Genomic DNA, 26,279 nt, shown 5'->3' with positions numbered 1-26,279 from the left:
ATGGTGTTCTTTCCCTTTAGTATTCAGGAGCCTGGTAGACTTGAACAGAGACAAGTCCTAAATTTTGTTTTATGAAATAGTTTTAAACCACAAGATAGGTAGTAAATCCTACACTGGCATGCTTCTAAAAGTTGCAGTGTCAAATACTTCTTTCAGCAATGTTCAGAGTTAGAGACTCATACATGCTTAAAGTTAAATTTTTAATATTAAAGCCATTCACCTTGCAGGAGTGCAGTTTGTAGGTATTGTGGAAGACTACTTCCTACCACCAATACCAATGATCAAGCAATTTTGAGTCAAAATTCAGAATATTTTCAATCTGAGTGGAGAATTTTCAGGGTATTCCCTTCAAAATGTCATTACTTTTGCACAGTTATAATCCTTTTGCTAGTTAGAATTGTGCTAAACATACTGAATAATTACCATGCAGAGAGGCCTTAAAATATATCCTTTACGCTGACTTTCTCTAGCTGGGCTACAATACACAGAATTCATAACATATCTTGATGGTGATAGCTCTGACCTAAGATTTTTGGATTAGGTAGACACCTGCATCTTACCATATTTAGGCCTTGATTTGCAGAAGGAGGAATGTAGAATTCTTTGTTTCCTCTCAGTTTTTTATGCTTAGTGGAAATTTGAATAATAAAATCAACATTTCAAATTGATGTTTGATATAGATATGAGTGAATTGGAAGATGTTCAACATTACCTTGATGAAAAGAAAAACTTCTGTTTTAAGTATATTTCATAGAGCTTATAGTAACGTTTTGGAACTACTGCTGTCTTCCCTCTAGTACCAGCTGTTCTCCAGAAAACTCAGTAATTCTAATCTTCTGTTTCTAATTCTAGCCATAGCTTGTCAATATATAGAATAGTTTTCAGAGTAGTTTTCTTTTTTAAACTAAATATATGTAATTCAAATAACATTAGAAAGGGTTCATCATTTTTCAGAGAATTTTTTAACAGTTAAGAAAGTTTTTAAAAATTTCTTCTTAACTGTAGATTCATTTTGAAATTAAAGTAGGATACAAAAATGCACTGTTTTAAAAAATTTTTATATTACCCCCAGAAACAATAGATTCTGCATTCTGCAGTCAGATTGGTTTTTCTCTCTTGATGGAAATATCATTACTGAGGGTTTGTACTGGGATCCCATTTTAGCCCCAAAGTCTCCCACTAGCTTGATTCACCTAAATACTTCTTTTTCCATAACCCCCTCCCCTTTACCCCTCTGAATTGGAAGAATTTAGGATTTGAAATCATTTTTAGGTTCTTGAATTGGAAGAATTTAGCATTTGAAATCATTTTTAGGTTCTAGTTATATGACCTTGGACCTGTGACTTAATTTCTAAAACCCTCAGTTTCCCCGTCTGTAAAATAGGAACGTAATAGTTTTTATCCCATTGGTGATTGTAAGAATCAAAGGACACTATGTATATATGGTATTTGACCCATTTCCTGGTACATATTAAGTGCTTAATAAATGTTAGCTGCCATAATTAAGTGTCTGATTTTCTCAGTTTTTGATATGAACAGCTGGAATAGTTACATGAAGACCAAGTTTCCAGACAAATATGCCGTTTCCCATTTGTTTTGGTACTTGATAAAAACCCAAGGAAGACTTCAGCTTGACTTGTAGAAAGACTGTTGAATGAATTAAAATCTTCAGTTGGTGTGATAGTCTAGAGACACAGCTTAAATGATTGTCTGATGTTTGAAAACATGCATTCAGCTCAGTGTATTGAGGATATGGTATGTATAATTAAATACAAATAAAAGTTATTTAAGCCTTAGTCTTAGTGCATTTTGAAGGCTCTTGATGTAGAGTAGGTATTCAATGAATGGTATTCTGTTGTAATTCAACCAGTTGTACCAATGTAGCTCAATTGGGTCTCTTGGAATTTAGGACAGGACTATTCTCTGTCAAATGAGACTGTCCCTCAAATTGCAGGATGCTTAGCATTCTTGGTCTCTCCCCATTAAATGATAGTAACACCCTCTCGGTCATGTGTGGCTCCTGACAACCAAAGGGCGCCCATCTAGGAGCTTGGTTGCACCACTCTATGAGAATAAAAGGGAGCAGTTTTTTCTTTCTTATAAATCTGACATTCATTATAGAAACTATGGTTAAACAGAAAGAAAAATTATCTCATCTCATTATCCAGAGCCATTGTTAATAAGCTGTATGTAATCCTAGACTTCCCCATATGCATCTATGTTAGTATTCTGTATTTTTTTTGTTACCAGTAGGTTTATGCTCCACGTGCAGTTTTTGTGCCCTGCTTCTTAGAAAAACATGTCTTTTATTATAAACAACTTTCTGTATAATTAAATACTCTTTTAAAAGCTTATTTCAAATGATTGCAATAATATACCATTATATGCCCAGACCATTGTTTCTTTAATAAGTCCCTCATTGTTAGACATTTAGTTTATTTTTCTATTATAAATATTAGTTTATAATATAAATATAAATATTTAGTTTATCTTTCTATTATAAATATTGTTGCTTTAAATATTCCAGGCCTCTGTCTTGTCTCTTCAGTGTTTATTTCCTTAGAAAAAATTCTTAAAGGTGAAATTCCTGCAAATTCCTAAAAATGGCCAAATGGTATAAACATTTTGAATGCAGTATATTAGATTTCAAACTATCATGGCTCTGAAAAACATACTCTTAATAGTAAAAGTTCTTAGAGAAATAAAATCAGTGTTCTTTATTTAGATCTACTCTATTATACCTTTCAGCTTTCTGTAGTAAAAGTTTAATGAATTAATTAAAGGGCTTATTTCAGAATAAGGAGCTCTCAAAATAAATTTTTTTTGTTTCTAATTTTCTTTATTAATGTTAGCTATTTCTCAAGAGTCTATAGAAGTTTCAGTCATAGGTCTGCTTTTGTTTGATATTTTTAGTATCAGAAATTTTATTTCCCAAAATTAATAATTGAATTGACATACTCTTATTAGATTGTTAATGTGAGATTTACTATTTTCTGCTGTTTAATTTAATTCATCTAGGTTTCATTCAGTGGTCATAAAGGGTAATATCCTTATTTTTTTTTAATTAATTTATTTATTTATTGGCTGCATTGGGTCTTCGTTGCTGAGCGCGGGCTTTCTCTAGTTGCGGCGAGAGGGGGCTACTCTTTGTTGCGGTGCGCGGGCTTCTCATTGCAGTGGCTTCTCTTGTTGCGGAGCACAGGCTCTAGGCGCACGGGCTTCAGTAGTTGCAGCACGCGGGCTCAGTAGTTGCGGCACGCGGGCCCTAGAGCGGGTGGGCTTCAGTAGTTGCGGCGTGTGGTCTCAGTAGTTGTGGTGCACGGAGTTAGTTGCTCTGCGGCATATGGGATCTTCCCGGTCCAGGGATCAAACTCGTTTCCGCTGCTTTGACAGGCGGATTCTTAACCGCTACACCACCAGGGAAGTCCCAAAGGGTAATATTCTGATGTGCTTTTTAATAGTGGTATCTTATAATCTGGGTTACCCATGTAGCAGTTACTCTGGTTGAGTTGGAAAGTATTTTCATCAGGGATATTTTAATAAATACGTATTTATTTTATATATATCACATATATGTAATAAATATAATAGATGTATTTCTTTGAATGTTTTTGTCTCTTGCCCTGGCAACTTAGTCTGAAGTTTTTGGCATTCAGAGCCTATTGATCTTATTTCTCCACTACAGTAAATAGGCAGAGTTAAAGAAACACTGGCCTCTAAGCCCATCAATTAAAGTGAATTTTAAGGCCAGTAAAAGTAGTTGCAGTGAATGAATTAGCCTCTAACAGCTTAATTTTACCATCTGTTTATCTGATCAACGAGCATATTTTCTTTGACAGACTTACTTAACTAAAAGTTATTGTAAACACTCAATTTCACTGATGCATAAAGATTTCTGGCAGAGAAAGTAAAGGCCCTTTCAGTTTAGATTGTCTGTTAGCAATGCTTAAAATTTTTGTTTGCATCTGTTGAACATGCTCATGAGTAGCTGTTTTTCCACTGGAGCCTGTTCATTCCACTAAGGAAACACAAGGCTGGAAACCAGTCTAAATCTCCTTTGGTTTCATCTTCCCAGGCATGAATCATGTATCAGTTTACCTGGAATTTTAAAATACAGAAATTTTCATGAGTTAGCTTTCCTTTCATTTTTCTGGTACCTTTATTATGATTATCAATTTATCTGTCTCACTCTTGCTATCATTCTTTTTCTGTCTGTATACAGATGCACATTTTTTGTATTATTTTCATATAAATTGTTTATTTTTAATTGGACTTGATTATCTGAATATTAACGTTGATTTCTCCTTAAAGAATTTTTTTTTTTACAATTGAAGATACAAGATAAATTTCCATTTTTATTCCTTAACATTATTTCTAGTTATATGCCTCTTTTAAGAAATGAAAGTTAATTTTAAATGAAGTTTTATGTTCAGGAACTTGATTTCACTGATAATAAACTTCATTGATAATAAATGACACCATGATAGTTTTTACTGAAACAGTTTTTTATACAGGTAATACATGTTCTTTATAAAAATCCCCCAAATGCAGAAATATATAGAATAAAAAATAGTATCTGTATCTAATAATTTAATCTCCAGTTATTTGCCCCTGAACTGTCCTGTCCTGTCTCTACAGTGTATCCTTGGTAGAAAAATTTTCTACAGATGAAGGCTTTCTCTACCTTAAAGAAAAGCCCCATTCCCATCCCAAGAATTTTTTAGTTTCAGGTTTGATTAGATTTTCCCTTTGTATTCTTACATTTATTTATTTATTTATTTATTTTTATGGCTGTGTTGGGTCTTCGTTTCTGTGTGCGGGCTTTCTCTAGTTGGGGCAAGCGGGGGCCACTCTTCATCGCGGTGTGCGGGCCTCTCACTATCGCGACCTCTCTTGTTGCGGAGCACAGGCTCCAGACGCGCAGGCTCAGTAATTGTGGCTCATGGGCCTAGTTGCTCCGCGGCACGTGGGATCTTCCCAGACCAGGGCTCGAACCCGTGTGCCCTGCATTGGCAGGCAGATTCTCAACCACTGCGCCACCAGGGAAGCCCCCTTTGTGTTCTTGACATAGTCATTTGGTGAATTAATTCCTTCTCTTACTTCAAAGTAAACTTTATATGTATTGGAGGTTAAGTAATAGTGGAAAATAGAGAAGAAAATATGACAATGTTTTTGGAGTGGCAAAATAAGTAATATTTTGATCTGTCTTCTGCTGCCCGTGTTTTAGAGTAAGAGGTTAAAAGAATTACCCTAAAATAATACAATATAATCTCTGATTCCAAAGTTATTCTAACATGTGTTTCCTTTTTTTCTTTCCCAGAAGAGAAGCCAAAACCAGATCCAGTGTTAAAGACTCCTTCCCCAGTCCTTAGGCTAGCCCTTAGTGGAGAGAAGAAAGAACAAGCAGGCCAGACATCTGAGGTCACTGCAGTAGAAGCCATACCAGAGCTTACTCTGCCTCCATCACCTACCACTATTTCTCCCCTTGCTCGAAGTACAGTTGCTTCCCCCACCTCTGCTGCTCTTAGTAGCCAACCAGTATTCACCAGTGCTACTGATGACAGATGTGAACTCTCTTCCTCAAAAGAAGACACAATTCCTATACCCAGCCCCACATCTTGCACAGAAGCATCAGATCCTTCACCAATAGATGAAATTGATGATGATATATGCAAGAAATCTTGTAGTGTAGCACCTAATGATATTCCGCTGATTTCTAGTACTAACCTAATTAATGAAATGAATGGAGTTAGTGAAAAATTACCAGCCACGGAAAGCATTGTGGAAATAGCAAAACAGGAGGTGTTGCCATTGACTCTTGAATTGGAGATTCTGGAAAATCCCCCCGAAGAAATGAAAGTGGAGAGTGTTGCAACTCCTATCACCCCTTCCATAGTTCCCTCCTTTTCTCCGTCTCCTCCAACTCCTCCAGCTTCTCCTCCTCCCACACCAGTCATTGTTCCTGCTGCTGCCTCTAATGTTAGTACTGCTAGTGGTCCCACCGCAGTTCAGAGAGTCTTAGAAGAGGACGAGAGCATAAGAACTTGCCTTAATGAAGATGCAAAAGAGATTCAGAAGAAAATAGAGGTAGAAGCAGACGGGCAAACAGAAGAGATTGTGGATTCTCAGAACTTAAGTTCAAGAAAGAGCCCAGTCCCAGGTAAGCTATTCTGTTATTAATTATATTTTGCTTGTTGAACATGAAAAAGAAGCAGTGTTTGAGTTATTTTTTAATTGGCTACTTCCCTTGACTTCCAGAAACATCAAATGAATGCTGTAATTCCTAGTCTGATTTCTTCATTGGTGTGTTTATGTTTTAGTGCATCCAGCAAAGAGTTACTCCATTATCTAAAAATGCAAATGAAATTTGAAATATACAAAATGCCTCCAAGGTGTATGTCACTGTACACGTGTTTTTTGTTTTTGCCTCATTCATATGAATCATTTCCTCCGTGGTTAATTTTGTTGCTTTGGGGCTGGAAACCAGTCAAAACCAGCATGGTCTATAGTCCCTAATCCTGTCTTCTCGGAATTTTAAAGCCTAATCAATTCTAAACTTAAAAGAATTCCTCTGTGCAAGACCTCTTCTTTAATCTTGGGTTAAGGAAAATAGCAATCAGAATGTCAAAGGTTTATAACTAGTTCTGAAAAATAAAAGTACCCTCTCTGATTAACTCGCAGATAGGTTTAATGCTCTTCTGCTTTTACTTTTTAAAGTTTCATTTTTCCTGAAATATTAATTTTATCGTTATTGCTTTATCATTAATATTGTCAAAGTATTAATATTCTTCTGAATTCAAAATTATTTCTTTTTAATGTAGCATCACCTGGAATCTTGGATCTAACCATTAGGTTTTTATAATATTAATCAAAAGTTATCTGAGGCTTATCAACTATTCTTATATCAGTAGTCCATAAGAATATGGCTTTTAACAAGTCAGCATAGCCCATCTTGTGAAACATTGCCCTACACTGTATAATTTGCTCTCTGTGCCTGTCAAGTTAAGTTATACAATTTGACAAATGACTGATCCCCCAGCAGTTAATCTAGATATGTACTGGAGATGTTTTAGTCACCCACATCCCCAATATTTATTGCCTACTGTGACCTGTCTAATTGAGAAACTTGGCAAATCAAAAAACCTGATCTCTACCTTTAAGATGTGGTTTTCCAACCCAGCTCAGTTCTCGAGGTAATTTCCTCATGAAGGTCTCTGAGAGGTGTCTGGTTCTTTGGAACTGTAGAACATCTAGTTCCACAGTAAACCAGAGCAGAAAAGCAAACAATGCCAGGCAGTTGGGACTGGGAGAAATTTATCATAAATATTTATAAATCGCCTGTTTCCTCAATAGACCGGCCTCCATAAGCATCAGTATGCTCCAGAAGCATAGTGCCTTCACTATGTTAGGAACTTCCTCCTTGGTGGGGTGATGACCTGGGGCTTTTTTGTAACTCTTTGAAAAAACAATCTTTCTTTTGGTGTGGCTGTAGGTGAATGCCCCTCCAAAGAACACTTGTTTTTGATGGAGAAGAGTAATTTGTTTGACCCTTCATTTTTTCCCTTCATTTACCTACCTGTGAGTTGTCATTCAACAATTAGTGATGTAGTAGTTCCAAAAATAGGAGAAGCTACTGAAGACAAATGTTTTGAAAAAAACATCCAAACAAATAATAGAAAGAATAACAGGCATAGGGAATACAGTCAAAGATACAAACCATATCTCAGAACTGAAATAAGTATAAAGCAAAGTTCTGCACTGAAATCCCACTTCTACTCATCCCTGACATTCATTCATTCTTTTAAGCAGTTTGTCACTTAGGTGGCCTGACATTGCAAGACAGCTCCCAGGGATAAATGGACAAACAGAATCTGGGGTTAAGTTGTCTTCATTACCATGGTACATTTTTTTTCGAAATGCAAATACTCTTGGAATTAGTAATATAAGTCACCAGCACCTTAGTAAAAAAATATAGATTATTCAGCAGTAAACCAGAAGATAGCTAAAAGAAAGAACTGTCTTTTGCCATGATTAGGGATGAGGTAGAGGTTGGTGGTGTCAGGAGGGAAAGTGTCTTGGCATTTTTCTAGTTTCATGATTTTTTTAACCTATGAATGTGTTTTAAAGGAACTAGAAGTTCTGTAATTTCCCTTTATATCTTACACTCTTCAAAATTCAAAGTAAATGAACCTCAAGAACCCATGCACCTCTAGCATTTTTTAAATTGTAGGGCTTACCAGAAACATTCCTGGCCCTCTGATTTCAGTGTTAATATTTTTTAATGTTATTGCTATAAAAGTTAACCATGAAAATTAACTCATCGTCATTCTTTTAGATAATATCGGCCTGAAATTGTCATATGCTTAATGACTCCCATCTTTTTTGCACTTATTTAGCATACCTTGTTTACTTTGAGAGGATATTAAAATTGTAACAGTTTGGTTTGGATATCAGTCTTTTGTTGTTGACTTTTGAGAATAGTTCTTACTGTCTCTGCCTGAGGATGAAACACTTTAAAGCTCGCTTCAGAAACCATTTGCTTTTGACAAGTGTGATGCATAGAAATACGCAGTAGTTTGTATAGAGGTACTTGTTTAAAGCAGTAAAGTCAGACTTAAGGTGTATGGTCCCTTCTCTTACTTCTGCTAGAAAACATTTTCTTGCCACTATTCTAGATCATATTTCTGACTGGAACAAATTGCAGCAATTCTGGAGGCTTAGGGGTTGAAGGGTAAACTCTATAAAACGAGAATTGTATCTTCAGGGTACTCTGAAAAGCCTCAGAGATGGGCCAGACTTTTGATTCATATGATCACTTCAATAATTAAATGTGCAAAAATCTGTATTAATTGATTTCTTTTTAAAAATATTTATTTATTTTGGGCTGCGTTGGGTCTTAGTTGCGGCATGCGGGATCTTTTGTTGCAGCGCACGGGCTTCTCTGTCTCTAGTTGCGGCACGTGGGCTCTCTCGTTGAGGTGCGTGGGCTTAGTTGGCCTGCAGCATTTGGGATCTTAGTTCCCTGACCAGGGATCTAACCCGCGTCCCCTGCATTGGAATGCGGATTCTTTACCACTGGACCATCAGGGAAGTCCCTGTATTAATTGATTTCTTGAAGTCCTAGGAATTTTTATTATGGTTTCGTTATACTTGGTGGGGAAGAAGAGAGAATTTCAGAACTTGTGGAAAAATGTTCCCCACTCATCATTCAGGAATTCATTTTGTGCAATTTCATGAGTGTATATACTATGTGAGATGCATGCTGTGTAACATAAACTTTTCCACTTTTAAAAATAATAGTGGGCTTCCCTGGTGGCGCAGTGGTTGAGAGTCTGCCTGCCAATGCAGGGGACACGGGTTCGAGCCCTGGTCTGGGAAGATCCCACATGCCGCGGAGCAACTGGGCCCGTGAGCCACAATTACTGAGCCTGCGCGTCTGGAGCCTGTGTTGCGCAACAAGAGAGGCCGCGATGGTGAGAGGCCCGCGCACCGCGATGACGAGTGGCCCCCACTTGCCACAACTAGAGAGAGCCCTCGCACAGAAACGAAGACCCAACACAGCTATAAATAAAATAAGTAAAATTAAAAAAAAAAAATTTAAAAAAAGAATCAGAGCCTCTGTCCAAAGTGGCCCTGAATGATAAAAATAATAGTGATTTTTTCTTTTTCTTTTACATTCATTATCTGTTTTTGATATAAAACTATTATTTGAAGTTCTTCTGGCAGAGGGAGGTTTCTCCTCTTTCTGTTTGTCTTCTCTGGCTTTGCTCATGGTGTATTGTTTCTTTGTATATTTTATAAATTTGTTTTATGAACTTATCTTCAGCTAAACTTTCCCGGATGTGGATTGAGGGCAGCTCCTCTCAAAGCATGTCTTAGGGAAAACATTAGCTGGAACTTAATCTGAGTTTAATGTCCTAAACGAACTTTCTTACCGCACACAAAGTAAACGCATTCCCTGTGTATGCTAATTTTCAGGATGACAGCAGGCTCTCTACACCTAGTTGAAACCAAATATCCTTCCTTGTCATCACTCTGTGTTGGTTCACTGGTTTATTTTGGTCTGTGTACTGTTTTAGCTTCCTTTTCACTGAGACTGTCACTCTGTTAGGAGTCTCGGGGATTTTTATAAGAATCTCAGTTCCAAGTCCTTGCTTTTGTAGGGATACAGGATCTTGTATGTCCCACGTGGATGTTCAGATGTAAACTCCTTGGTTATAGAGACTGGCAACAGCCTCCCATATCCCCAGTATTGTAGTGGTAGCAGCAGCTGACCTTGTTTGTGTGGCTTCCGAGTGTTTGCCTTATATTTCTTGTAGGCTCAGCTAAGGTTGAAGGATGGTTTTCAGTTTCTGTAGGCTGCAAGATGAGAGATTTATTTCTCAAATGGAGATATGATTGTATGTTTCAGGAGTTGTTAATAAAATTCTGATTCATACAGCCAATCGAGTTGCTGTTACCGCTTTTTTTTATATACAGGTTTTTATTAGCTATCAATTTTACACATACTAGTCAGTCCCAATATGTCAATCCCAATCTCCCAATTCATCCCACCACCACCACCCTCCCTGCTTTCCCCCTTGGTGTCCATATGTTTGTTCTCTACATCTGTGTCTCTATTTCTGCCTTGCAGACTGGTTCATCTGTACCATTTTTCTAGATTCCACATATATGCATTAATATACAATATTTCTTATTCTCTTTCTGACTTACTTCACTCTGTATGATAGTCTCTAGGTCCATCCACATCTCTACAAATGACACAGTTTCATTCCTTTTTAATGGCTGAGTAATATTCCATTGTACATATGTGCCACATTTTCTTTATCCGTTCATCTGTCAATGGGCATTTAGGTTGCTTCCATGACCTGGCTATTGTAAATAGTGCTGCAGTGAACATTGGGGTGCATGTGTCTTTTTGAATCATGCTTTTCTCAGGGTATATGTCCAGTAGTGGGATTGCTGGGTCATATGGTGATTCTATTTTTAGTTTTTTAAGGAAACTCCATACTGTTCTCCATAGTGGCTATATCAATTTACATTCCCAGCTACAGTACAAAAGGGTTCCCTTTTCTCCACGCCCTCTCCAGCAATTGTTTGTAGATTTTCTGATGGTGCCCATTCTAACTGGCGTGAGGTGTTACCTCATTATAGTTTTGATTTGCATTTCTCTAATAATTAATGATGTTGAGCAGCTTTTCATATGCCTCTTGGCCATCTGTATGTCGTCTTTGGAGAGATGTCTATTTAGGTCTTTTGCCCATTTTTTGATTGGGTTGTTTGTTTTTTTAACATTGAGCTGCATGAGCTGTTTATATATTTTGGAGATTAATCCTTTGTCAGTTGCTTCGTTTGCAGATATTTTCTCCCATTCTGAGGGTTGTCTTTCCGTCTTCTTTATAGTTTCCTTTGCTGTGCAAAAGCTTTTAAGTTTCATGAGGTCCCATTTGCTTAGTTTTGTTTTTATTTCCATTACTCTAGAAGGTGGGTCAAAAAAGATCTTGCTGTGATTTATGTCAAAGAGTGTTCTTCCTATGTTTTGCTGTAGGAGTTTTATAGTGTCTGGTCTTACATTTAGATTTTAATCCATTTTGGGTTTATTTTTGTGTATTGTGTTAGGGAGTGTTCTGATTTCATTCTTTTACATGTAGCTGTCCAGTTTTCCCAGCACCACTTATTGAAGAGACTGTCTTTTCTCCATTGTATATCCTTGCCTCCTTTGTCATAGATTAGTTGACCATAGGTGCACGGGTTTATCTCTGGGCTTTCTTTCCTGTTCCATTGATCTATGTTTCTGTTTTTGTGCCAGTACTATATTGTCTTGATTACTGTAGTTTTGTGGTATAGTCTGAAGTCAGGGAGCCTGATTCCTCCAGCTCCATTTTTCTTTCTCAGGATTGCTTTGGCTATTCGGGGTCTTTTGTGTTTCCATGCAAATTGTAAAATTTTTTCTTCTAATTCTGTGAAAAATGCCATTGGTAGTTTGATAGGGATTGCATTGAATCTGTAGATTGCTTTGGGTAGTATAGTCATTTTCACAATGTTGATTCTTCCAATCCAAGAACATGGTATATCTTTCCATCTGTTGGTATCATCTTTAATTTCTTTCATCAGTGTCTTATAGTTTTCTGCATACAGGTCTTTTGTCTCCTTAGGTAGGTTTATTCCTAGGTATTTTATTCTTTTTGTTGCAGTGGTGAATGGGATTTTTTCCTTAATTCCTCTTTCTGATCTTTTGTTGTTTGTGTATAGGAATGCAAGAGATTTCTGTGCATCCTGCAACTTTACCAAATTCATTGATGAGCTCTAGTAGTTTAATGGTGGCATCTTTAGGATTCTCTCTGTATAGTATCATGTCATCTGCAAACAGTGACAGTTTTACTTCTCCTTTTCCAATTTGTATTCCTTTTATTTCTTTTTCTTCTCTGATTGCCATGGCTAGGACTTCCAAGACTATGTTGAATAATGGTGGTGAGAGTGGACATCCTTGTCTCGTTCCTGATCTTAGAGGAAATGCTTTCAGTTTTTCACCATTGAGAATGATGTTTGCTGTGGGTCTGTCATATATGGCCTTTATTAGGTTGAGGTAGGTTTCTGGAGAGTTTTTATCATAAATGTGTGTTGAATTTTGTCAAAAGCTTTTTCATGATCATATGGTTTTTATTCTTCAATTTGTTAATGTGGTGTATCACATTGATTTGCATATTTTGAAGAATCCTTGCATCCCTGGGATAAATCCCACTTGATCATGGTGTATGATCCTTTTAATATGTTGTTGGATTCTGTTTGCTAGTATTTTGCTGAGGATTTTTGCATCTATATTCATCAGTGATATTGGTCTGTAATTTTCTTTTTTTGTAGTATCTTTGTCTGGTTTTGGTATCAGGGTGATGGTGGCCTCGTAGAAGAAGTTTGGGAGTGTTCCTAACCCTGCAGTTTTTTGGAAGACTTTGAGAAGGATGGGTGTTAGCTCTTCTCTAAATGATTGATAGAATTCACCTGTGAAGGCCTCTGGTCCTGACTTTTGTTTGTTGGAAGATTTTTAATCACAGTTTTAATTTCATTACTTGTGATTGGTCTCTTCATATTTTCTGTTTCTTCCTGGTTCAGTCTTGGAAGGTTATACCTTTCTAAGAATTTGTCCATTTCTTCCAGGTTGTCCATTTTATTGGCATAGAGTTGCTTGTAGTAGTCTCTTAGGATGCTTTGTGTTTCTGTGGTGTCTGTTGTAACTTCTTCTTTTTCATTTCTGATTTTATTGATTTGAGTCCTCTCTTTTTCTTGATGAGTCGGGCTAAAGGTTTATCAATTTTGTTTATCTTCTCAAAGAACCAGCTTTTAGTTTTATTGATCTTTGCTATTGTTTTGTGTGTTTCTATTTCATTTATTTATGCTCTGATCTTTATGATTTCTTTCCTTCTACTGACTTTGAGTTTTGCTTGTTCTTCTTTCTCTAGTTCCTTTAGATGTACAAGGTTAGATTGTTTATTTGCGATTTTTCTTGTTTCTTGAGGTAGGCTTGTATAGCTATAAACTTCCCTCTTAGAAGTGCTTTTGCTGCATCCCATAGGTTTTGGATCGTTGTGTTTTCATTGTAATTTCTCTTTAGGTATTTTTTGATTTCCTCTTTGATTTCTTCAGTGATCTCTTGGTTATTTAGTAATGCATTTTTTTAGCCTCCATGTGCTTGTGTTTTTTTCTTTTTTTTCCCTGTAATTGACTTCTAATCTCCTAGCATTGTGGTCAGAAAAGAATGCTTTGATATGATTTCAATTTTCTTAAATTTACTGAGGCTTGATTTGTGACCCAAGATGTGATGTATCCTGGAGAATGTTCCATGTGCACTTGAGAAGAAAGTGTAATCTGCTGTTTTTGGATGGAATGTCCTATAAATACCAATTAAATCTATCTGGTCTACTGTGTCATTTAAAGCTTGTGTTTCCTTATTAATTTTCTGTCTGGATGATCTGTCCATAGGTGTAAGTGAGGTGTTAAAGTTCCCCACTGTTATTGTGTTACTGTCGATTTCCTCTTTTGTAGCTGTTAGCAGTTGTCTTATGTATTGAGGTGCTCCTATGTTGGGTGCATATATATTTATAATTGTTGTATCTTCTTCTTGGATTGATCCCTTGATCATTTTGTAGTGTTCTTCCTTGTCTCTTATAGCATTCTTTATTTTAAAGTCTGTTTTATCTGATATGAGTATTGCTACTCCAGCTTTCTTTTGATTTCCATTTGCATGGAATATCTTTTTCCATCCCCTCACTTTCAGTCTGTATGTGTCCCTAGGTCTGAAGTGGGTCTCTTGTAGACAGCATATATATGGGTCTTGTTTTTGTATCCATTCAGTGAGCCTGTGTCTTTTGGTTGGAGCATTTAATCCATTCACATGTAAAGTAGTTATCAATATGTATGTTCCTATTACCATTTTCTTAATTGTTTTGGGTTTTTTTTTGTAGTTCCTCTTCTTCTCTTGTGTTTCCCACTTAGAGAAGTTCCTTTAGCATTTGTTGTTGATCTGGTTTGGTGGTGCTGCATTCTCTTAGCTTTTGCTTGTCTGTAAAGCTTTTGATTACTCCATCGGATCTGAATGAGATCCTTGCCGGGTAGAGTAATCTTGGTTGTAGATTCTTCTCTTTCATCACTTTAAATATATCGTGCCACTCCCTTCTGGCTTGAAAGTTTCTGCTGAGAAATCAGCTGTTAACCTTATGGGAGGTCCCTTGTATGTTATTTGTCATTTTTCCCTTGTGGTTTTAACAATTTTTCTTTGTTTTTAATTTTTGTTTCTTTGGTTGCTTTGTGTCTCAGCGTGTTTCTCCTTGGGTTTATCCTGCCTGGGACTCTCTGTGCTTCCTGGACTTGGGTGGCTATTTCCTTCCCCATGTTAGGGAAGTCTTCGACTATAATCTCTTCAAATATTTTCTTGGGTCCTTTCTCTCTCTCTTCTCCTTTTGGGACCCCTATAATGCGAATTTTGTTGCATTTAGTGTTGTCCCAGAGGTCTCTTAGCCTGTCTTCATTTCTTTTCATTCTTTTTTCTTTATTCTGTTCCACGGCAGTGAATTCCACCATTCTGTTTTCCAGGTCACTTATCTGTTCTTCTGCCTCAGTTATTGTCCTATTGATTCCTTCTAGTGTATTTTTCATTTCAGTTATTGTATTGTTCATCTCTATTTGTTTGTTCTTTAATTCTTCTAGGTCTTTGTTAAACATTTCTTGCATCTTCTCGATCTTTGCCTCCATTCTTTTTCCGAGGTCCTGGATCATCTTCACTATCATTATTCTGAATTCTTTTTTTGGAAGGTTGCCTATCTCCACTTCATTTAGTTGTTTTTCTAGAGTTTTATCTTGTTCCTTCATCTGGTACATAGTCCTCTGCCTTTTCATTTTGTCTTTCTTTCTGTGAATGTCGTTTTCGTTCCACAGGCTGCAGGACTATAGTTCTTCTTGCTTCTGCTGTCTGACCTCTGGTGGATGGGGCTATCTAAGAGTCTTGTGCAAGTTTCCTGATGGGAGAGACTGGTGGTGGGTAGAGCTGACTGTTGCTCTGGTAGGCAGAGCTCAGTAAAACTTTAATCCGTTTGTCTGCTGATGGGTGGGGCTGAGTTCCCTCCCTGTTGGTTGTTTGGCCTGAGGCTACAGGCTCTTTGGTGGGGCTAATGGCAGACTCTGGGTGGCCTCATGCCAAAGAGTACTTCCCAGAACTTCTCCTGCCAGTGTCCTTGTCCCCGTTGTGAGCCACAGCCTCCCCCCTCTCCCCGCCTCTGCAGGAGACCCTCCAACAGTAGCAGGTAGGTCTGGTTCAGTCTCCTATGGGGTCACTGCTTCTTCCCCCTGGGTCCTGATGCACACACTACTTTGTGTGTGCCCTCCAGGAGTGGAGTCTCTGTTTCGCCCAGTCCTGTCGAAGTCCTGTAGTCAAATCCCGCTAGCCTTCAAAGTCTGATTCTCTGGGAATTCCTTCTCCCCTTGTTGGACCCGCAAGTTGGGAAGCCTGACTTGGGGCTCAGAACCTTCACTCCAATGGCTGGACTTCTGTGGTATAAGTGTTCTCCAGTTTGTGAATCACCCACCCAGCGGTTATGCGATTTGATTTTATTGTGATTTTGCTCCTCATACCATCTCATTGCGGCTTCTCCTTTGTCTTTGGATGTGGAGTATCTTTTTTGGTGAGTTCCAGTGTCTTCCTGTTGATGACTGTTCAGCTGTTAGTTGTGATTCTGGTGCTCTCGCAAGAGGGTGTGAGCGCATGTCCTTCTACTCTCTCATCTTGAACCAATCTCCATGTTCTCACTTTTGATTTACTTCAGTATAAAAGAAACATACTTTAATTCAGGAAAATTGTTTTCATAATAATCCTTGATTTATTCTCACTTGTGAATATTGAAAATACCTTAAAAGAGATAAAACATAAGTAAGCAGAAAATAAAAGAAATAAAAGTCTTTTAGTTTGTGTAAACTAACCTGAAAAAGACTCATGTTTAGAACCATAACCTGAAGGTCCACATCAATAATAAGGAATTTGAAATTTATACTTGCCTTTGCTTGACTTAAGCCTTCTGAGAAGTATTCGAAATATCCCTGGAAGATTCGGTTACTGGGGCCGAAAATAGGTCACCAGTGATTTGAGTGTCCCACAAGCCCAATCCTTCCCATATTGTGCACCCATCTAATTTAACTTCTCATATTCCTCTGGAGGACTGTGTTCTGGAACCTTGTGAACAGAACTTCTTACACATTCCTGGTTCCATGTCACTTATCAACACCAGCAGAGCAATTTTTAAAACAAGGGCTCTTAGCTCCCTTTTCTAGAGGCTTGAGTCTGAGTGATCCTTAGGGATAAATAAATTTAAATGACTGGATTTCCCCACCATGTTGATAAAAATATTGTCAACAAAGCTGCCTAAAAAGAACATTTCTGCTATGTTATTCCTATTTTCTTGTTGCCTTCCACAGTGAAATCTTAAGCATTCTCTGTAGAATGCTGGTGCTGGTTCAAATTCTGTCTGTATTCATATGCTGTGGAAGGAGTCCAGGCACCTACCTGGTGGTGGAGCTTATCCACAGACTCAGGTGCCAAGCCTGTCTGGCAAGCACTGTGCACAGGTCCTCCTTGCCTCCTCAAATGGGTTACTTGTCCCCACTATTTACAAAAGTTCATTTCTTCACAACATGAGCCTTGAAGTTTCATTCATTGGATATTAATTAACTTAGTTATACATATTTCCATGAATAGACATAGATAACCTTGTTCAGAATTTAGCCCACTTTTCCCAGAGTTAGTAATTAATCTACCTCGGACAGAAACCATTGTACTTAACTTGCTTCCAGACAGGGTAATACAGACAGTTCAGGGGAATGCTATTCTCTTTCAGGCAAGCCTACTCTTGCTAAAAGCGTTCTGTTTCTCCAATATCCATCTTCACCTTGCACACAGTAGTCTTGAGAAGTGTTTCCAATATCTTTGACGAGATAATTTTCACTACTAATGCAGAAAAATGTCCAAAATGCATTTCCTTCAATATATGTTTTTTCTCCATTTTCTATTGCTATATTAATGGTACTTGGTAATTTAGTTGCAATCATAATAAAATCATCTTTTTTTTAATGTTTACAAGACCTTTTATCAGGCATCTCAAGCATTAATCTTACGATTTAAGCAGTTGTTTCTGGGATATAATTATTCTTACTTTGCTATTACCAAAAATAAGCCGTGGAGGTAAATTGGCTTTTTCAGGGTCACCGGAAGAGTTACAACCTAAGCCTTCCTTTACATCACATTTCTGTTATTCTTTCTAACATGCTTTTTACATTGTTGTAAAGTTCTTTTAATATTTTCGGGATTTAGGGAGTGTACATTTATGCATGTTTAAAAGGACCTGTGAATGCCCACTTGTTTCAGCTGCAAATAGTTAATGAGAGTCTACTATGTTCTACATTGTTCTGGGCACTTCAGATTCATCAATGAAGAATCCAGTGATCCCTGCCCTAGTTTATATTAGAAAGTTTTAAGTACTATAAAAATAATCAAGCAGGGAAAGGAATGCTGGAGGGGCAGCAGGTTGTAGTATGTAAATAACATGGTTAGAGTTGTAGGCCTTTATAGAAGATGAGACTTGAGCAAAGATGGAAGAGGAGGATTATCTGATAATTACTATCCCCTTTTCCTTTAGAAAAAAACAGTGCTAATACCCCATCTTCTCTCTTAAATTCCAGTAGGCAGAGCACTACTGGACAAGATTACCCCACTGTGAATGAAAGTACCTCTACAAACACATGCTCTCCACCACCAACCAGTCCTTTTATGACCTCCCTGTTGTAAAATCCTGTCATCAGCCCAACCCTCCCCACTCTCAGCAGATGGCTTTTTTTCTGTCTCTGTTTAGAAAACTGAGTGCACTGAGTATGCCTTTTTCAACCTTCTGCCGGAGCTACAAACCTATCTCTATCCAAACTTTCATCAGAGTTTACTAGCTGTCCCTTGGCAGTCTCATATATATATTCACCACCTTCCCACAGACTTCTTTCTCATTGTAAATATGCTGAAGTCTCTTTCAGACCATGAACACTCCCTCAATCCTACGCGTCCATTTAGTTACCATTTAAACTCATTCTTCCTCTTACCCAGTCTTCTCAAGAACAGTCTACCATTTCTGCTTCTACTGTGTTCACTATTAAGTAATATGGTCTGATTTATGCTTACAACATGCTATCGTATTGGTCTTTTTACCGCTTCTAATGGCATTATTGGTACTGATTATTGACTATTGATCACTCTCCTTTTCTTCTTTTTTAGTTAGACTTATTGAGTGTAATTTATATGCAATAAAATTCACTCTTTGTAGCATTCACTTCTGTGAATTTTGACAGACATGTAAAGTCATGTAATCACCACCACAGTAAAAATATACAACAGTTTCACCACCCCAAAACTTTCCCTCATATTTGGGTTATGTTCTAATTCTGATATTATTCAGCACATTTTTCATGGGTAATTTCATCTAATGGTAGATGGCCCCAGTGGTATGTGTTAATGAATTACATTTTTTATCTCCATCCCACCTTCTTTTCTGAGCTTCAGTCTTGTATTTCCAGTTGCCTGCCGGTTATCTCCACTTGGAAATTCCAGAGTCGTCTCAGATTCAATATATCCGATACCAGACTAATCACCTAGTCCCCCAAACCTGTTCTTTTATCTAAGTGGCACTGGCTTTAATTAAGCTGAAATCCTGAAGTCACTGTTGATGTACTTCCTCCTTGAGTCACTCCTTTTTCATATATTTAACAAGGTTCTCTCATTTTACCTGATATGGTTGTTGAATTTATCTCCTCCTCTCCATTTCCTACTGCCTTAGACCTGCACTTCTGCATGGATACCTCTCATTTCTCTGGCTCCAGCTTTGGCCCCCTTCAAGTTCATTCTCCACGAAGTAGTCATCTTTTTAAAATAGAGATCTGGACTTATCACTCCTTTTTCACATCTCTGCTTAAACCCTTCAGAGTGATGGGTGGCACTGGGGGCATTCACCCTCAAGATGAATTCTAAGCTTCTCATTTTTGACTATAATATCTTTTTGTTATTTTTAGTTATAGTAGCAATCTTCTTAGTATATATGCATAAGATCTGAATGTAACTTTTCATGTATTTGGTTAGTCTAAACACCAGCAGTGAAGTATAGTGGTCAAGATCAAAGCAACAGAGTCAGATACTCCTGAGTCTTAGCCTTTCCCTTTGTCCATCTCTGTGACCTTGTGTTTCTTAATCTCTGAATTGGTTTTCTCATCCAGAAAACAAAGATAATAATAGTATTTACCTCATAAATATGTAGTGACAATAAAATGTGCAATATGTAAAAAGCACTTAGCGTAGTGTCTAGCACATATTAAGCACCCTATAAATGTTAAGTATTATTAATACTACTATTTTCAGCTAGTATTAAAGGCCCAAATGTTCCCTTTGAACTGTACTAATATAACACAGAGCAAATGGGTGTCGTGATCTCTGCCCTTAGGAATTTTTGTTCCATAGGAGAGCAGCTCAAGAATATGATAGCATCTGAAAAGTTCTTAATTAAATTCTAGGCATGAGATGGTAGAAAATCCCTTAGAATAGTCCCTATATGCATGTATAACTTTGATTAAAGGATTTGTACCATTATGTCAATTAATCTTCACAATGGCACATCTCAAAGTGACCTCTGCTGTCATTTGGAAGAGAGATGGTTTGCTTAGAACATGAATTTTAAGGAGAGTCTATACCAGTGAAAGCCTTAACAAGCATATAAAATAGAGGATAGTAATAACATTATTAACTTTCTGTTTCAGTCAGGAGTAGAAGATTAGGAAGAAAGGGAAAGAGAAAACTAAAAGGAATGGGGAAACAATAAATAGGATAGCTGAAAAGTGGAAAAAACCCAAATTTTCATCAACTGATGAATTGATAAACAATGTATTGTGTATCTATGTAAAATATGAAATATTATTCAGTCAAGAAAAGGAGTGAAGTACTGATACATGCTACAACATGGATGAACCTTGAAAACATTATGCTACGGGAAAAAGTCACAAAAGACCATGTATTATATGATTCCATTTATATGAAATGTCCAGGATAGGCAAATCCCTAGGGACAGAATGTAGCTTAGTAGTTGCCAAGGGTTGAGGAGAGAGAAGAGTGGGGAAGGAGTGCTAATGGATATGGGGTTTCGTTGTGGGGGTGATGAAAATCTTCTAAAGCTAGATAGTGGTGAAGGGTGCATAATTCTATAAATATGCAATTGTGAGATACAGGCATATCTCTTTATAATGCACTTTATTGCACTTTGCAGATACTATTTTTTACAAATTGAAGGTTTGTGGCAACCCTGTGGCAAGCAAGTCTGTTGGTGCCGTTTTTCTAACAGCATTTGCTCACTTTGTGTCTCTGTGTCACATTTTAGTAATTCTCACAATGTCTTTAACTTTTTCATAATTATTATATTTGCTACAGTGATAGTGATCTTGGATGTTTCTGTAAGATGGTGAACTTAATCCATAAATGCTGTGTGTATTCTGACTGCTCCACTGACAAGCTGTTCCCCATCTCTCTCACTCTCCTCGGGCCTCCCTATTCCCTGAGACACAGCAGTATTGAAATTAGGCCAATTAATAACCCTGCGATGGCCTCCAAGTGTTCAAGTGAAAGGAAGAGTCCCATGTCTCTCACTTTAAATCAAAAACTAGAAATGATTAAGCTTAGTGAGGAAAGCATGTCGAAAGCTGAGATGGGCAGAAAGATAGGCCTCTTGCGCCAGACAGTTAGCCAAGTTGTGAATGCAAAGGAAAAGTTACTTCTTGAACGAAATTAAAACTGCTACTATAGTGGACACATGAATGATAAGAAAACAAAACAGCCTTATTGTTGATATGGAGAAAATTTTAGTGGTCTGGTTAGAAGATCAAACCGGCAGCAACATTCCTTTAAGCCAAAACTTAACCTAGAGCAACGTCCTAACTCTCTTTGGTTCTGAAGGCTGAGAGAAGTGAAGAATTTGCAGGAGGAAAGTTTAACGCTAGCAGAGGTGGTTGGTTCATGAGGTTTTAGGAAAGAGGCTTGTATTTGTATGTCTCCATAACATACAAATACAAGGTGAAGCCACAAGTGCTGATGTAGAAGCTGCAGCAAGTTACCCATAATATCTAACTAAGGTAAGGAATGAAGGTGGCTACACTAAACTACAGGTTTTCAGTGTAGATGAAACAGCCTTCCATTTAAGAAGATGCCTTCTAGGACTTTCATAGCTAGAGAGAAGAAGTCAATGTCTGGCTTCAAAGCTTCAAAAGACTGGCTGACTCTCTTGTTAGGGGCTAATGCATCTGGTGACTTTTAGCTGAAGTCCGTGCTCATTTATCATTCCGAAAATCCTAGGGCCCTTAAGAATTCTGCTAAATCTACTCTGCCTGTGTTCTATACATGGAACAGCAAAGCCTGGATGACAACACATCTGTTGGCAGCATGGTTTACTGAATATTTTAAGCCCACTGTTGAGACCCACTGCTCAGAAAAAATGATGCCTTTCAAAATATTACTGCTCGTTGACAATGCACCTGGTCACCCAAGGGCTCTGAAGGAGATGTACGAGATTAATGATGTTTTCCTGCCTGCTCACACAACATCCATTCTGCAGCCCGTGAATCAAGGAGTAATTTCAACTTTCAGGTCGTATTATTTAATGAATACATTTCGTAAGACTATTTAGCTGCCATAGATAGTGATTCCTCTGATGGATCTGGGCACAGTAAATTGAAAACCTTCTGGAAAGGATTCACCATTCTGGATGTCACGAAGAACATTCGTGATTCATGAGAAGAGGTCAACATGTCAACAGTAACAGGAGTTTGGAAGAAGTTGATTCCAACTCCTGCGGGGTTCAAGACTTCAATGGAGCAGTCACTGTAGATGTGGTAGAAACAGTAAGAGAACTAGAATTAGAAGTGGAGCCTGAAGATGTGACTGACCTGCTGCAATCTCATAATAAAACTCTGTGACAGATGAGGAGTTGCTTCTTACGGATGAGCAAAGAAAGGGTTTCTTGAGATGGACTCTAATCCTGGTGAAGACAACTGAAATGACAAGAGAGGATTTAGAATATTACATAAATTTAGCTGATAAAGCAGTGGCAGGTTTTGAGAGGACTGACTTCAGTTTTGAAAGACGTTCTACTGTGGGTAAAATGCTATCAAACAGCCTTGCTTGCTACACGGAAGTCGTTCGTGAAAAGAAGAGTCAGTTGATGCGGCAGACTTAAGTGTTATTTTATTTTAAGACATTGCCACGGCCACCCCAGCCTTCAGCAGCCACCACCCTGGTCAGTCAGCAGCATCGACATCGAGGCAAGACCCTCCACCAGCAAATGATTATGACTTGCTGAAGGCTCAGATGATGGTTAGCATTTTTTAGCAATGAAGTATTTTTAAATTAAGGTATATAAATTTTTTTAGACATAACCCTATTGCACACCTATGAGACTACAGTGTAGTGTAAACAGAACTTTTTTTTTTTAAACATAACTTTTATATGTACTGGGAGACGAGAAAGTTTGTGTGACTTTATTGCCATATTCACTTTATTGCAATGGTCTGGAACCGAACCTGCAATATCTCTGAGGTGTCCCTGTAATAGAAAATATATATTGGTCTCTGCCTCTGGTTCCTGGCACAGAGCTCCTAATACTCTTGTAATTTACTGAATGATAAGAACACTAGGAGCATCTCTTGTTCTAATACTGTTTTTTGACCTCTGTCCATGGCATAGGGCTCCTAAAAGCCTTGTAAATTCCTCAGTGATGAAAACACTGTGAGCATCTTTTGTTCTATTGAGGTGACTCTAGGTGGGTTCTTGGATGACTCCTGGATGGGGGCTGGTAACCAGAAAGAATCAGTCATGATTAGAGTCTTGGAATTTTTAGCCCTCCTTCCATCCTCCAGAGGGAGGAGAGGGGCTGCAAATGGAATTAATAGTGGATCATGCCTACTCGATGAAGCCTCCATAGTAGGGAGTTCAGAGAGCTTCCAGGCTGGTGACACATCCACACTAGGAGGGTGATGCACCCCGGCTCCACGACAACGGGGAGCTGCTGCACTTGGGACTCTCCCAGACCTCTCCCCTGCCCGTGTATATCTTTACCTGCTGTTTGTTTTTTTTTTTTAAAGAAATTCACGCTCTTTTATTTATTTATTTATTTATTTATTTATTTATGACTGTGTTGGGTCTTCGTTTCTGTGCGAGGGCTTTCTCTAGTTGAGACGAGCGGGGGCCACTCTTCATCGCGGTGCGCAGGCCTCTCACCATCGCGGCCTCTCTTGTTGCGGAGCACAGGCTCCAGACGCGCAGGCTCAGTAATTGTGGCTCACGGGCCCAGTTGCTCCGTGGCATGTGGGATCTTCCCAGACCAGGGCTCGAACCCATGTCCCCTGCACTGGCAGGCAGATTCTCAACCACTGCGCCACCAGGGAAGCCCTTTACCTGCTGTTTATCTGTATCCTTTATCAAATCCTTTAATAAACTGGTAGACATAATGAAATGAAACTGGTAGACATAATGAATGACATATATTCCCTGAGTTTTGTGGGCTGTTCTAGCAAACCTGAGGAGAGGATTGTTGGAACTTCCAGTCTATAGCAGGTCGCTCGGAAGCACAGGTGATAACCTAGACTTGCAACTGGCATCTGAAGTGGGGGTGGGGGACAGTCTTTTGGAACTGAGCCCTAACTTGTAATATCTGACACTATCTCCAGGTTTGAATTAAATTGTGGAAACACAGCTGGCGTCACAGAGAATTGCTTGTTGTGGGGGGAAACCCCTACATATTTGGTGACCAGAAGTGTCAGAAGTGAAGTGTTCTGGATTAGTAGAAAAGGAAATACATTGCAGGCAAGAATTGGGTTTTTCCCTTCATAGAAAGATGGAAAGACTGGAGTTTTTCCATTACAGATAAAACCACTGAATTGTGTACTTTAAAAAGGTGAATTTTATAGTTATGTGAATTACATCTCAATAAAGCTTTTATTGAAAAAAATAAATGAATAGGACTGTGAGTGGTTGTGCTACCAGCATCTATATAAGGATCTGTCAGAGGCATCAGCCTAAGAACTTTATGCTAAAAACCCTGAAGATAGAAATTAATCATGTTAGGGAAGTTATAGCTTAGACATTTAGGAAGTAGGTTCCAACAAAAACACCATAATTGACAATACCAGATGTAAAGGAATGTTGGAGTACAACCTGAAACCACATTGTCTTTTGATGTGTTTTATGTCTGAACTATGTATTATTTTTATTCTGTCTTACTATTTTGCTAGTAGTTACATCTTACCTGAGTTTGAGAGGGTCTTCTCAGCTGGATAGTGAATGCCCCTCTGTAGTTAACCATTCTAGGTGCATTGTTTAATGTCACAAATATGGAACACCCAACTGGGCTGGGACAGCAGGGTCGTTATTTGTGGTTGAAACATAAGGGATCTGTGTTTTATTGTATAAGTTAATGATTCTGAATTTCCTTTGTATGTAAATTAGTTCTTGTATATTTTTGCCACAGTTGCGTTGCTCTCTCCAAGGCCGCCTACCCAGGACCATTCCAGGCCTTTCTTATCCTTCCAGCTATCCGTCCCATTTATTTATCCATCCATCTGTTCAATCCCCTTCCCTTTCTAGTCCATTTCACAGACTCTCTTATTAATACCTCAGCTTCTGCAATTCTCTCTGCTTTGAGACTTCTCTACAAAAGTATGTTCAGTACACATTCCCCAGAAAAGTCTTCCAGAGAAAATACTGTTTCTGGATATATCTGTCTAAGCGTTATAGAGACAGAGTAATTGTTGCAGAGGTGTGAGATCCAGGCTCTCAGGTTAACCTTCAGGGCCCTCTGTTAGTCGTTATCTCTTCTTAGCTGTACTATTTTATTTTTTGTAGCCAGTCCTCCACATCCATTTGCCATGTACTAATTCCCACATTGTTGCCTTGACGTTGTCTTCTCAACCTAGACCATATTAAAGAACTTGCTCAAAATTTAATTTTTTCAATATGACTATCTTCACAAAATTTTCTGTTCTGATAACTCCTTGACTCTTAACACCTAAGTATGTTTATATCAGTTTAGAATACTTGTAGGGCTTTACAAATATTGATACGTATGCATTTTATCTCCAGCTCTCTTACACCTTCTTCAAGATTAGTAAAGCTCTGATTTGTTTTATTACCCTCCTAGAGCTTTTATTAAATGTTTGTTTGCTCATTTAAGCAAATGAATAAGTTTTTGTTGGTGTCAGTTTATTCTTGGCATATGTGTGTGTGTGTGTGTGTGTGTGTGTGTGTGTGTTATAGAGTATCTGACTAACAAATCAAGTGTATTTAAAATAAACCATACATACAGCCACTATGGAAAACAGTATGGAGGTTCCTCAGACAGCTAAAAATAGAACTACCATATGCTCCAGCAATTCCAGTCCTGGGCATATATCCAGAAAAAACTCTAATCCAAAAAGATACATGCACCCCTATGTTCATAGCAGCACTACTCACAATAGCCAAGAAATGCAAACAAACTAAATGTCCATCGACAGATGAATGGATAAAGAAGATGTGGGCTGTGTGTGTGTGTGTGTGTGTGTGTGTGTGTGTGTGTGTAATGGAATACTATTCAGCCATAAAAAAGAACAAAATAATGCCATTTGCAGCAACATGGATGCAACTAGAGATTATCATACTAAATGAAGTAAGTCAGAGAAGGACAAATGCC

The 26,279-nt window shown here is 38.0% G+C and overlaps 1 protein-coding gene across 7 annotated transcripts in view; it reads left to right on the top strand.

Annotated features, from left to right (window-relative positions):
- Positions 1 to 26,279, top strand: part of EIF4G3 (eukaryotic translation initiation factor 4 gamma 3) — a 391,513-nt gene that overhangs the window by 246,471 nt on the left and 118,763 nt on the right. For all 7 annotated transcript variants that reach the window (XM_036862726.1, XM_036862730.1, XM_036862729.1 and 4 more), the window contains one exon: positions 5,321 to 6,160. In XM_036862726.1, coding sequence (XP_036718621.1) covers positions 5,321 to 6,160 — 840 coding nt within the window. The remainder of the gene's footprint in view (positions 1 to 5,320; positions 6,161 to 26,279) is intronic.

The sequence above is a fragment of the Balaenoptera musculus genome, chromosome 1, assembly GCF_009873245.2.
Source record: "Balaenoptera musculus isolate JJ_BM4_2016_0621 chromosome 1, mBalMus1.pri.v3, whole genome shotgun sequence".
Taxonomy (NCBI): Eukaryota; Metazoa; Chordata; class Mammalia; order Artiodactyla; family Balaenopteridae; genus Balaenoptera; species Balaenoptera musculus.
Note: the sequence above shows the minus strand (reverse complement) of the source record. Positions and strands in the feature narration are given on the sequence as shown.